We start from the raw sequence: 15,000 nt of genomic DNA on the forward strand, positions 1-15,000 counted from the left end.
TTGAAGAGGAAGATATGTTTGCATTCTTTTAATTGTGAGACGGAACTGTCATCTCTGTCTTGTCATGGAGAACAGTTTAAACTTTTGAAAAAGAGACAAATGTTTGTTTGCAGCGTTTGAATAAAGTTCCTGTCTCTCTACAACCTCCTGTGTTTGTGCAAATCTGTGAATCAAGCATGACAATATAAAAATAACCATATAAACATATGGTTTCTACTTTGCGGATTTTCACCTTTCGCGGGGGGTTCTGGAACGCAACCCCTGCGATCGAGGAGGGATTACTGTACATATATATATCACACACATACAGTGGAACCCCGGGTCACGAACGTCTCTGACCATGTACAAATCGGGTTACGACCAAAAAAGTTTGCCAAACTTTTGCATCTGTTCAAAACCACACAGTCAGGTGATGAACAAGCCAGTTTCCCATCTGGTTTGTACACGCCGATGATTTCCGCACGTGTTCAGTCTCTCCCTGTGCATTCCCTGTGCAGCAAGCGAGCGAGCGAGAGCCCAAGCAGAAGAAGTAAACATTACAGAAGAAGTAAGTAAACATTTAGTTTACTATTACACTGTGCATTCTATGGTATAATTAACTATTTTTGTGCTTAAAAATCTTTAAAAAAATATGTATTTACATACAGCTCGTACGGTCCGGAACGGATTAATTGTATTTACATACAATCCTATGGGGGAAATTATTTTGGGTCACGACCAAATTGGGTTGCGACCAGAGTTTTGGAGCAAATTACGGTCATGACCTGAGGTTCCACTGTGTATATTACATATATATATATATATATATATATATATATACATACACACAGATTCATACACGCATGCCATGAGTATAGAAAAGAATCACTACCTTCAAAATATTCCCATTTTTTTTTGCTTCACAGCTTTAAATGAAAACACATAAACCAATATTTTTTCCAGCTTTACTAACTCAATGCAATCTATCACACCCAAGTGAAAGATATCACAGCTACAGTTCAGAAGAATTTAAAAAAATAAAAAACAAGAAATACTGAGATTAATAAAGGATCACCCCCATCCTAAACAATATTTGTAAACTCAATCAGGTGTAAGTAACCACCATTTCCATTGCAGACCATGGTTACTGGCTTCCACCTGTGATCAATTATTATCAGTGTGATTAGTGAAGCATTAAAACAGTTGTTCCTGGAGCATTCCCTTGCTTGGTAGTGCAACTAACAGCAAACAACAGACTATGGGTGGCAAGCCACTTTTAAAAGATCTCAGGGACAGAGTTGTGGACAGACATAAGGCAGGAAATGAATACAAAAACATCTCAAAGGCTTTATCAATCCCAAGGAGCACAGTAAAGTCCATAATAAAGAAGTGGCAAGTGTTTGGTACTACTAGGACCCTCCAAACTGGATGGAAAAGCAAGGAGGAAACTGGTAAGAGAGGCTACCAAGAGGCCAATTGCCACTTTGAAGGAGTTACAGGATTTTATGGCAAAGAGTGGTCATTGTGTGCATGTGACAACAATTACACAAGCGCTCCACAATTGTGGCTTGTTCGGGAGGGTCGCAAAGGAAAATGCCACTTATCAAGAAAGGCCACATTAAGACTTGTTTGAGCTTTGCCAGAATGCACCTTGAAGATTCTGATGCCAAGTGGAAAAAGGTGTTATGATCAGACGAGACCAAAATCAAATTATTTGGCCTCAATACCAAATGGTACACCTGGTGGAAATCCAATGCAGCTTACCATCCACAACACATCTATACCTATAGTAAAGCATGGAGGTGCCAGCATACTGTTGTGGTTAGTGTTGCTTCAGGTCCTGGGGCTCTCATTAGGGTAGAAGGAAAAATGGATGGGGCAACATACTGTCAAATTATTGAGGAAAACCTGCTATCCTCTGTCAGAAAGTTGAAGATGGGCGGGATGTTCACCTTTGAAAATGACAACGTCCCGAAGCACACAGCAAAACTGACCACAAAGTGGCTGAAGGAGAAAAAAGTGAAGGCCTTGTGTGGCCCAGTCAGAGCCCAGACTTAAATCCCATTGAAAATCTGTGGAAAGATTTGAAGATAGCAGTCCACCAACACTCACCATCCATCTTTTACAAGTACTATACTATAAATTTACACCGGCTGTTACAGACACAAATCAAATGTATGTTTTTATTGTATAATATTAACAATAAGAGCAGCTCACTACTCAAAACGGTAAATTTGCAAGGTGGCTGGGATCGAACTGTCTACCTCTTGATTACAAGTCAGCAGTTCTTACCGTTGCACGACGGAAGCTGTAATATTATACTTGTACCTTTTGTGAAAGTGTTTATTTGAAATTTGGACATTAGCCTTCACACGTTATACAGGTTCATATCTACATTTGGTCATTTATTACTAAAATGTGAAAAAAGTTTTTGTTTTAACAATGTGTTTACATAGATTGTTGTAGACACAGAACACACATGAAATACATTTGTTTCAAATAACAATGTATTATTTACCCTATACAACCCCTGCTTACCTCACTCCAAGATATTCAAGGCTTGAACTGGGAGATCTTTTTGCCCTTTCTGCGGCCAGGGTGGGGGTGGGTTGGCGGGATTTGGTATAGCAGGCTGCTTGCGTTCATAGACACATTTATAAGACAAAAGACGCTGATGGAGAGGTGCGAAGGGATTTAAGGTGAGGCGGAATTATGAGTTTTTTCATATGCTTTGGTAATTCTAGTGGTAAAAAAGGTTTTTAGTTCTGTAATCATCAAGGATTACTGATCAGAGTCAACAACCATGACCCAGTCACATTTAGACTTGAGAGAGTTGTTAGTGGAACTATCAGAAACTGATTCAGGAAGAGTTCTTCTTGCCTAAGGCACCATTAAGAGCAGGTAAGTTAAAGTCTTGTTTAACTGTAATAATAGTAGTACAGGAAAATAAATATTTAGTGGCAGAAGCTGCACAATAAGTAGTAAGGACCGAAGACAACTATTGTGCAGCCATTCCCCAGTTGATGTCACTTGGACTCAATAAATTATGCATAATGACTAAGTGTCAGCTGTAGTGGCAGTATTGTACCGTGCAATGATCTATTAACAATAATAATACATTTTTATATAGTGCGTTCAATCCCATTCTAAAACTTTAATACAATGACAACATATTGTAATAAAAATTAAGAATGCACTTATGTTCCAGGGGAATTTTGGGATAAACAACATCTGACCTCTCATTTTCCCAATTCATTGTGCTCTTGTAAAGTTCTGGATAGCGTGCTGGGAAAAACAAAGGCTAGTTATTGATTCGCAACTCAATCTGCGCAAAAAACAAAGGTTACCTCTCATGCTTTCTTAACTAAAAAGCAGAATAAAGACATTATGCATGTGCAACACAACCAAAGCATGCTATTTTTGGCTGAGCTGATTATTATTTTATATGCTGAAATCAAGCAAAACATCAACATGATATCCAAACTATTTCCCTCTGAGAAGCTCATAACATATATGTGTAAAGTATACATTGGCCTCATATGACAAAAAGGAAAATAAAAAAATAAATTTGGTTGGTAGTGTGATGTAGTGGTTGAGGCTCTGGACTTTAAACCCTGTAGGACAAAGTGGACATTGCCCATTCTGCTACGCTATCATGGTAAACCAGGGCTGTTAGGAAAGCAGATTTAACTGGGATGTAGCATCCAGTTGCACCTTCCCCCACCCGCATTCCAAAGTAAGTGACTGAACATAGCTTGTACTTTAATCTTTCCTGGACTTCATCTGATTACATAGGTATAAATCACAATTGCTTGGATATCTTTCCAGAAGCCCCTCAACAGACCTCTTAAGCCAGAAGGTGCAAAATGGACTCGAGCAAGGACAAAGGCCTACAAATTCAAGGAATGGCAACTAAGATGGCCAGAAGAGCTTTCCTATTAGAAGACACCAATTTTGTAACTGGAAGTAGTTTTAATCCAATCAGGAGAAGGTTTAACCTTCCTTTAAATCCACACTCTCTCAAAGTAAGAGGAGTGAAGAAAAAAGAACGGCAAGTTAAGACAATTTCAGAGGGATTCTCTCAGATAAGGAGAAATATGCAAAATGATCTTCTAAAACCAGGTGTCTGAAACCTAAGAAATTATTGGATAGCTTGTCCTGGGTATGACGTTACCCTGCATCTGGCCCTGCAAGCGGTCCACCTGCAGGCAAATCTTGGGGGTTAGTGGTAGGATTGGCACTCCAGCCACTGTAAAAAAAAAAACTTCACAAAGCTCAGAGACTACAGATGGACTCCTTTTTCCTCTCCGCGGGAGTAGCTCTGCTGCAGCCGCCCATAGGAAGGCTGCTTGCATCATGAAGGGGATGTGGAAAAGCCCTCGGGAGCCCCATCCCCGAAAGAGTCAAAACCGTTGGAGAGCCAATAGGGTCAGGTCTGTTGGGGATCGGAACTGGTGTGGTGCTGAGGTGTCGCCCACTGCACGGCAGCACTCGGGTCTCGGGGGGTGAATCTGGGGGATGTGTGTGGTAGCAGTTGCTGTAGCGGATTGGCTTCCTCCGATTGTGTCCGATGTCACTCCTTTCAATGAGCGTATTATGAGACTCAGATTATGGCACTCTCTGGGTGCCTTGTCTGTTGTCTCAGTGTATGCTACCACCGCGGTGAGTGATGTCTCGGCAAGGGAGACATTTTATTCACAGCTTCGCTCGGTAGTTGATGGGTGCCCACAAGGTGACACTCCTCTGGTCATGGGTGACTTCAATGCAGCCAATGGCACTGACAGGGCTGGCTATGAGGATTGTCTCAGTCCCCATGGGTCTGGTGACAGTGGTGAAAGTGGCTCCATGTTCCTTGACTTTGCAAAAGGTCAGGGGCTGCGAATCGCTGGATCCTGGTTCCAGCTCCTTGAACTGCATCGTTGGACTTGGTACTCCAATACTGGTGGTGTGGTGAAGGAGATCGATCACATCCTTGTGTGCAGATGCTGGAGGCTCTTGCAAAACTCCAGGGTCTACAGAAGTGTCCAGTTTGTGAATTCTGACCACAGACTTGTTTTTGCTACTCTTAGGATACAGCTTAGGTCCAGACTCCAAGACTAGGCTGCTTCTAATGAGTTTGCACACAGTTTGTATGAGGAACTTTCAGATTTGGGTACAACTGCAGATCCCAATGTGATGTGGGAGAACTTCCGTGACAAGACCCTGAAGGTTGTGTTGGTGTTACCGGTGTTCCCAGAAGGAGGTGTTTCATCACCTGTGTTAGCTGTGAACCACCCAATCTCACTGAGATTGTACAGTTGGTGAACCAGCTGGGGGGGGGGGGGGGGAGAGTATGGGCTGCAGGGATCTGTGGTATCCAGGGTGAACTTCTCCAAGCTGGTGGTAAGGCTGTTGTCCAGGCATTGCAAGCATTCCTTGCTTCCATTTGGGAGACTGGCATCATCCCAACTGACTGGCAAACAGGACTTGTCGTCCCTATCTGGAAAGGGAAGGGTGATCGCCTGGATTGCAGCAATTACAGGGGGATAACACTGCTCTCGGTGCCGGGTAAGGTCCTTGCTAGGGGGTCCTCAATATGATCTGTAATCACTTGCTCACCACCTACCAGCAACCGGAACAGTCTGTTTTATGCCCAAGAAGTCTACCATCAACCGCATCCTGGCAATGAGGGTTCTCATGGAGTGCAAACGTGAATATCGTTTCTTTGCAGCCTTTGTCGATTTTCGCAAGGCGTTCAACTCAGTTGATCGAGCTGCCCTGTGGGACATCCTGAGGATTTGCGGGATCCAGAGCGCTCGAGAGACTGAGCGAGGAGTCTAAGTGTTTGGGCTTGCGAGTGTCCTGGATAAAAACCAAGATCCAGGCCTTTAATGACCTCTTGGACACAGCCATCAGCAGTGTGTCTGTTTGCGGAGAGAGTGTTGACCTTTTTGAGAGGTTTACTTACCTTGCAAGTGGCATTCATGTCTCTGGTGACTCTTCCTATGAAGTCAGTAGACGGATTGGGAGAGCATGGGGGGTCATGTGGTCGCTGGAAAGGGGTGTGTGGCGCTCCCGATATCTATGCAAAAGGACGAAGGTCCAAGTCTTTAGAGTCCTGGTGCTTCCTGTGTTGCTATATGGTTGCGAGACATGGGTGCTATCCAGTGACCTGAGACGAAGACTGGACTCCTTTGGTACGGTGTCTTTCCGGAAAATCCTTGGGTAGCATTGGTTTGACTTTGTGTCGAATGAGCGGTTGCTCATGGAGTCCCGAATGAAGCACATTTTCTGCATTGTGAGGGAGTGTCAGTTACGGCACTACGGCCACGTGGCGCGTTTACCCGAGGGTAATCCAGCTCGTAAGATCCTCATTGCTGGGGACCCGAGTGGCTGGACCAGACCAAGAGGTCGCCCACGTAACACCTGGCTGTGGCAGATAGAGGGTCATTTCCGGAAGGGTGGGACTGGACCGCGTGTCTGCCTGGGGGGTTGCAAACCAGGATCCCGAGTTGTTTCGTTGTGTAGTGGGTGCGGCAATCCCATTGTACCAGTGCATGCTCCCCAACATGACTTGACTTGGATATCTGAGACTGACAAACTCTTCTCTGTCAAGCAAAAGCTGTATGACAATAGTTTGACAAGGCAGAGAAGCCATTACTTCAAGAAGGGAAATTCAGCATCTAAACACCTGCACCAGAATGAGTAATGTCTTTTCCCTATAAAGTGGCAAGAGACAGCAGAAGGCAAACTGAGGAAACTGCAGCACAGCACTGACAAGGATTATGCAGGAAAAGAGTGCATAACAACACATGAAGAACAACTCCACACAACATGGGACATCATTCATAAAGACTGGGTATCACTAAGCTATTTGTAAATAAAGTAGAACTCTGTTTAACAGCCAGCCCGTATTATATGCTTGTCTGTCTAGTCTGTCTGCATCCAATCTTGTATGTCAATATATAGGTGCCTTCATCATACTTTTATAATCCTTGAATTATCAATATTGTATTATTCTGTTCAATAAACAATTAGAAAGAAAGAAAGACAAGTGCCCATTGACACTCCTCTGTGTGAACCACATACAGATTAAATCCCGTTATAGCCAATAACAAAGGAACAACATTTTCAGAAAAACAAATACTTTTTCTGGGCCTGGATAAACATTCATGTAATATTATGTTAAAGAATCTCAGGATAACAAACATTTTTTCCCACCAAAAATGGTCAAGATAATGCAATGCAAAAAATACTTAATGCTGCTCCTACACTTTCCGCGCCGACTCTCAGGAACCCTGCAATAGGCCTTCTCAGAGAGAGAGAGAGAGAGAGAGAGAGTCAGTCTATTGAGAAATTACCAGTCTCGGGCAGACTCTGCGAGCATGTTGGTGCGACATCACACACATAACCGAATTAGAGTCAGTACTTCACTTTCACCGAGTATCCGTATGGGTAGTTGTGTTTTTGTGCGGATACCGTACTGTTCGAGTTTCATTACGCTTCTCAAAGTTTTCTTCAAGACAAACAAAAAGTGAGTAATGACGACAGTTTACACTGAAAGAAAAATTAACAATCCTGGAAAAAAAAATTCCAAAATTAAGAAAAACAATGTGGCAAAAGCATTTTGGAATCGCAACTTATTTTCATTCTGTATTTAAATTAAAAAAAGCTTAAATGTAACATCTCATTTTCATTCTGTGTTCCTATCTGTATATCTATTATAAAAGTTACATGTAACATCTCACTTTCAAATAAAATATTTTATTTATATAATATTATTACTGCAAGAGAGAGAATGCAGGTACACAGTCTCAAGACTTCATTCAGAATAGGAGCTGTTAGGAGCCGTGGCATGGGCGAGCATCCTGTTTTTAGCTCCCATCTTCATATTAGAATAACACCAGCGGCTCAGAATCACTGTGATGGCAGATGCGGTCTGGAGAAGAGAGACTGAGACAGTGCAAGGCAGAGCATTTCAAAGCCTGATGTTAAATTTTCTAAGCATTGTACGACAAGCATGTTACGCAGTAAGCCTGATCCTGCAGAGGATGACCAATTCCTTTGCCCTTGGTTTACTGTTTACCAGACGCAGCAGAACAGCTACAGAGCTGTCCTTGGTTTGCTGCCGTTAGACATAGTGAATCGCCGGCGGCTCCAGTCATGTTATTTTCCTCATATTTCATTATAATGAAATTTCTTTTATAACGAAATACTGTTATGGTCCCTTGAGTTGTGTTATAATGGGATTCCACCTGTACTACTATAGAAATAAAGACAGTCGGATAAAAACGACACTGAAATGTCTGAACAAAGTGACATATACAGCATAAAATAGCCATTAGGGGCTTACTAATGCCAATAGCAACATAAGGAAAAAATAATTTAATGTAAAAATAGGGATAGATTAATTTTTCTTCATTCCACTACATGAATTTCAACTGTTGCATACAGTATCTCACAAAAGTGAGTACACCCCCTCACATTTTTGTAAATATTTTATTATATCTTTTCAGCTCCGTGATGTCGTCATGGAGGAGTGGAAGAGGATTCCAATAGCAACCTGTGAAGCTCTAGTGAACTCCATGCCCAAGAGAGTTAAGGCAGTTCTGGAAAATAATGGTGGCCACACAAAATATTGACACTTTGGGCACAATTTGGACATTTTTCACTTAGGGGTGTACACATTTTTGTTGCCAGCGGTTTAGACATTAATGGCTGTGTGTTGAGTTATTTTGAGGGGACAGCAAATTTACACTGTCATACAAGCTGTACACTGACTACTTTACATCGCATCAAAGTGTCATATCTTCAGTGTTGTCCCATGAAAATAAATAATAAAATATTTACAAAAATGTGAGAGGTGTACTCACTTTTGTGAGATACTGTATGCATTCACATATTTGTTCCCAAACCTTAATTTTCTGCACTTTGCCTCTTGATGTTCTATACCCTAGTATTAATTCTTGCAAATGCCACTTTATATTCACTGCTGGTAGCACTTCATATATGCCACATCTACATTAAGTTAAAGAAACTTCAACTCAACACACCACAGTAGATGAATAGTATTGATTTTGAAAAAGAACCTCTCTTTGTACATTAGAAAACTCTACTTAAGCTGTAATTATGTCAATGGTCACAAATTATTAGGTTGTATTTACCTGAAATTCTGTTTATCAATAGAATCTGAATACAGTGAAAACATGTTTCAGGGTTAATTGGGTAATACATCTGTTATTAAAGATAAATGTCACTTCAAGTGATTAAATGAAAAATGTGAACTTTATTCAATGTACACTACTATATAGAATTTCATTGTCTTTTTTTTATTTCTTCCTTTTTTTTTTATATATATATATATATATATATATATATATATATATATACACAAGAAATCATAATGGCATTCTGTATTGCCTGTAATGAAGTGACCTCAATAAAAACTTCTCAAACTAATGTTCTGACACAAATATTTCTGGCATAAGTATTTAAAAAGAAATGAAGTAATTAACAGTCAGGAAAAGGTACTTAAGAGTGACACTGACAAAGCATTAACTTTCAATCTGCTTCAAATTTAAATGAAAGAATATTCTGGTCTGCTCTATAGTAGTCCAAGAGAGCTCCAGCTCCTCCTATAAAATGTACCAACTTATATAGGGAGAAACTTAGTTTTTAACAGAAGCTCTTTAAATAAATGAATACATAAATTGATATACAAACAAATATACAGTGCCCTCCATAATGTTTGGAACAAAGACATTTTTCCTTGATTATATCCTTGATCGAATATAAAAAGTGGTGCAATATCTACATGGTATGACCAAATCGTATACAAATTGCTTTAAATAAAGACCAGCAATATGCATTTTAATCACGTTTCAATTGTTTGATTTGTAATTTTTAAACTTGTGGCGCACAGGGATAAATCAAGAAGAAAATATGTCTTTATCCAAAACATTATGGAGGCCACTGCATATATTCACACACTATGGTTGAATGGACAATACATTTCAGGGCTTTACCTCCATGACAATATTAATTTTGGTGATGGGGTCAATAATTCGCTATTGAGTTAAGTTTAGATCCTTGTTCTATGATAGATTGTAGCATGGTGAAAGGTTTTCTGATTTGAGCAGAAGTTGATTTCAGCATCGTGTCTGTGGACACACTTGTACAACAATAACTTCTGAAAAACCTGATCTATCATTTTCAAACAAGTTGCATTGTGTTTAGTTTTTGTCCTAGTTTAGTCCAGTACTTATTTCTATATCTTTCAAAAATGGTTTGCCATATGTCCAAAGATAACTGCCATAGAAACTTTAATCTAACCATGATTTTTGCAGTCTGCTCTGTTTAGTCATAGGAACAGGCCTACTGATTTGCAAAATTTTTGTACAAATAATTTTTTGAGATACATAATTTATTTAAATATCCATGCAAGTACATCCTGGGGCACACACACACACTCAAAGAAAATTATAAGTGAATACAGCTTACACATTCTTTACTCTACCAGATAACATGTTGGGTGGGGAAGAGAAATTAACACACACACAAATCTACACCTTTGAATGTGGATTCAGCCTACCCTGCACCACTTTGTTTATCTGTGCAACTTGATTATTTCATTTAACCCATGTGTTTAGTTTCAAATTAATTATTATTTAGGTTGTTCACTTATTCAGTTTCCAAGTGTATTGCAAAGATTGTACTATATTGTCAAATCTTCATTTGAAGATCACTAAAGTGAAAATAATATGGAAGTATATGGTCAATTCAATACTGATTGTTTTAATCTTAACAGTTTTTAGTTTGTCACCATTTTCAAGTGTTAGTTTTTATTTAGCTCTTTATTTTTTCAATTTTTATTTAGTTTTACTTTCAGTATTTAATTTTTTAGTTTTCTTTTTTAGTCTTCATCACATTTTACTATTTTTGTTTTACTCACCAAAAATGTTGTAGGCTTAATTGACAAATTCTACAGACAATATTTTGCCTATCTAAAAAGATTTTTTTTTCTTTGCATACTATGAAGCTCATAATTTTTATTGCTTTTAAATATGTATTGCTGTATTTTACCAGGGATAGTCTTAGAGAGGATCAGAGCTAGGATGACCATATTTTAATTTTCAAAAAAGAAGAAAGTGGCTTGGCACTTAGGTGGTAATCAACAATTGATACATGCCTCCAGAGCAGTGTATCTTCAAAACTTTGACTAATCGTAAATTCGATCAGTTAACACTAGAATCCCTGAAGCCTACGAAAAAATGCATAATCCTGGCCGACCTTAAATCCCTTTGTACCTCTCCATCAGCGTCTTTTGTTTTGTAAATGTGTCGATTAACACAAGCAGCCTGCTATCTCATCCCCCGCTTTGATGGAGTTCAACTCGGGCAAAAAGTTCCCCCAGCTCAAGCCAAGGCTCCTTATCTACCTGTGAGGTTCCTGGAGTTGTATAGGGTAAATAATACAGTAGATCGTTAGTTGGAATAAATGCATTTCATGTGTATTCCGTGATTCAGCCTCACTAAACTATTTATAGTGCTGCCACGTCTCTCCCACCAAGCTGATGACATGCCACAAGCAGGTTGAATGTACACTGATAGGCATAACCCCTTTTAAAACTTCCTGGTATGCTTTCAAACAGTATGATGCATTGCCTGTAACCACTGCTAAAATATCATTTAGATTCAGCTGGATGTTGTGAAGGGACTGATGTGCTGCCTGTGAAAAGGTGGAAAAGTTGCAGCTATCCATAAAGATAACATCTGCCAAAAAGTACTGGTCTCCAGTACCTGTAATTGTAATTATGTAAATTATTTCTAATGATACTTAAACCTTAAATGTTTACAGATTGAAAATGTGCATCATTACATCTGTATGTAGCTTCATCTGCTGCATATCTTAAAATAATTAATTACAAAGCAAAAGCGAACCAATCTGCAAGACGCTAAATCCAGGAATTAAACAGAAACAAGAAAGAGAGACCCGCTTTTAAAAGCTTGTTGCATCTGAGTAGAAACCTGCTCTTCTGCCCATGTTTGTAGGTGCAGAGTTTATAATGGAAGAGTCAAATGTGGACATTGCGTGACTTGTCACTGCGAGGTAAAACATTTATTAAATCCAGAAACACTGTTGCTCATTTTTAAAAGGGTACTATGGCATGGAGGCAAACATTGCAAATGAGTTGTTGTCCAGATTCATAAAAGTCGCAGGGATATTGTTGTGCCCTCAATTTTGCAGTTAAGGTAGTGTTTATTTTTTTCGACGTAATTAGGGTATCTGATACAGCTTGCTTCAACATTTCTGTCTCATGCAGTTAGCTAATTTGCATGCCTTTAACGAGAAAACATGCAGGAAACAAGCGCACAAACAGATAGAGACACGACTGGATTTCTACAAGAATTGTGTTTGCTTGAAAAACAACAAACTAGAAAATAGTATCTGAATGATAGAACTACAGATTATTCAATCGTTTAATTTATTGGGAAGTTTTGTAACAGTCACCTCTTCAGTCTCTAAATTCCACACATTTCCATTTTTATGCATTAATTCTGTGATTCCGTCCGTGTTTTTCGCCCTACTCTTCATAATTAGTCCCCTTACAGTGGCTCCAAAGGGAAAAATGCAAAAAACAAAATAAAACCGACACAATGAGATTAATCAAACGATGACAACATGCAATTAATAGTAAAAAGTGAGAGTATGGAATTAACAAATTAACGGCGGTAGGTATTAAACTTTACATAATGTCTTAGCCGAGCATCCAAATATTTGTTATACATGTATAAGAGAGAGAGATGTTGCGGAAGGCTCCCAACCTTTGGATTTTGGCACTCATGGTTATAGATTTGGGGTTGGGGTGGGAGGTACAGAATTATGACACCACCACCTCAAGCCCCCCTGAAGGATATAAATGTATATAAAACAGACAAAGATCAGGGGCTTTGCACAATGTAAACTTCTGAAGCAGCCCCCTCATGAAGGCACTACTTCTGAGTTTTTTTTTTTTTTTTTAATGCTTGCTATTTTGCTATTTAACCACCGAGTAAGATTAATGACTGAGGGCGGAGAATGCTACGCAATTATAATGGAGGAATATTTAGGACATAAATAAATAAGCAAAATAAATCAAAGAACTGTGAAATATGACATTAAATGCATAACATTAAATATGGGAGTTTGCAAGTTCTCCCTGTGTCTGCGGGGGTTTCCTCCCATGATCCAAACTGAACTACGACATAACAAAGGTATTTTCTTTTGTCAAAACTAGTGTAGCCCAATACCATCTAACCCTCTGCAGTGCCCATTAAACTTCTAATTCCATTCACTAGATATGGGAATGTTCTAACTTTGCCTGTCAATTTGACCCATATACCCAACTCAGTTATAACAAAGGCATCTGTCTTGTCACAAAGCTGTGAAAATTAGGGCTGCCCAACATCACCTAATGCTTTACTGTGCCTATTAAACATCAAAGTACATCTTACTCTTAACGCTGAATAAGTAACTGCTTTGCACAAGTTGTATACATAAGAAACTGGCTGGAAGCAAATAACTTCAGGCTCATGTGAAACAGTCACGTTCTCCTCATATCTCTGTGGGCTTTACTCCAGACCCCCTCGGAGACTCGCAGGTAAAGTAAATAGAGGGTCAAATGGTGCATACCTATGATGGATTAGTGCCACAGGTAGAGCTGATTGTCCACGGATGTTCACTAAATGTTACTAGGGAAAACTCTGTTCCCTGAGACCTCCAGTTAGATCACAAACACACAATACCGAGGCAGCAACTGAGCTGACAGCCAAAGCCTTAGCCTATATATGTGGAGTAGGATCACTGTCAAAAATAACTCCATTGTTTCACCTTAGAGGCACTTGCATAGTAACAAAAAATCGATTGTCTCATGCATCCAGTGACATACTTTTGACAGTTCATTCACTCCTGAGAAGAGAAGCACACAATTTACAATCTACTATAATATGATTCCAAGTATTTAAGAGATTAGATAGTAGAGACTTTATAACATATTTATTCTTTATTGCATATGCCACATAGGATATAACACTCCAGTGTATTTTACCTACCTTCATATCTTGGAAAGAACACGGGGTACTCAGCTGTCTCTCAAGAACCAGTATACTCTCAGATGCAAGCATGATTAATCTTTGCAAGATCTAAAACATAATGCAATGACAAAATCATATTAAAGTAAAAAAAAAAAACCTACACAGATATCTACATAGACTGCCATTGGTGTAAAGGAGTCACAGTAACATTTCTTGACACACTTTTGCTGAATAATTTGTTGTTTGAAAGTACTCAGTTTTAGAGAAGGGGTGTGCAGCATTATTCATAATACCACTCAGTTTTCTCTCCTTCACTGCTACCAACATGGGGATGAGAGAGTATCCTATAACTGAGCCTGTCCCTTTAACTAGCTTGTTGATTGCCTATGTCATAAGAATTGTGGCATTAGCTTTCACAAAACTGCCTTACAAACCAATTTTTTTCTACCAATTTTAAAGTTAGAAACACACAGTTTTTATCTTTTAAATGTTAGTTTATCAATGTGATTCTTCAGTTTCTTACACAAAAATGTGCCAAAATAAACCAAGGAAAAATGTACAGTGAAGACTTTACTGTGAACTTTGCAGAATAATTATTTTTGCAATCCAATAAATATCACAATGACCCCCATCTTTTTGAATGTATTGATTGTAACATAGCCACCAAGTGGCAAAATATTTTCCCAAATAATGTGTATGATGAGTTTATTATGTCAAACAAACATTTTTAGAATTTTAATTTTAAGTAGAAAATGGTCCCGTTTTCCCTCTGATATCTGTTCCTTGAGCAACTTCAGATGCATTTAAAATGCCTTGACACTCCTATACAATTTACATGGGTTTTCTCTTTCACTATAGTCTGGATTTAAACTCATTCAGAATCGGACATCTCTTTGACAAGCTTTCTTATTTCTGTTATGAACATACCAATTTCAGAGCATAATTAAAAAACTCTCAGCACTCTGCCTCT

General features: G+C 39.1%; 1 protein-coding gene across 1 annotated transcript in view; it reads right to left on the reverse strand.

Moving 5' to 3' along the window:
- Positions 1-15,000, reverse strand: part of LOC114644736 (nucleolar protein 6-like) — a 225,268-nt gene that overhangs the window by 62,563 nt on the left and 147,705 nt on the right. The window contains exon 11 of the mRNA XM_051930096.1: positions 14,049-14,138. Within this exon, the coding sequence (XP_051786056.1) occupies positions 14,049-14,138 (90 nt within the window). The remainder of the gene's footprint in view (positions 1-14,048; positions 14,139-15,000) is intronic.

The sequence above is a fragment of the Erpetoichthys calabaricus genome, chromosome 7, assembly GCF_900747795.2.
Source record: "Erpetoichthys calabaricus chromosome 7, fErpCal1.3, whole genome shotgun sequence".
In the NCBI taxonomy this organism is placed as follows: Eukaryota; Metazoa; Chordata; class Cladistia; order Polypteriformes; family Polypteridae; genus Erpetoichthys; species Erpetoichthys calabaricus.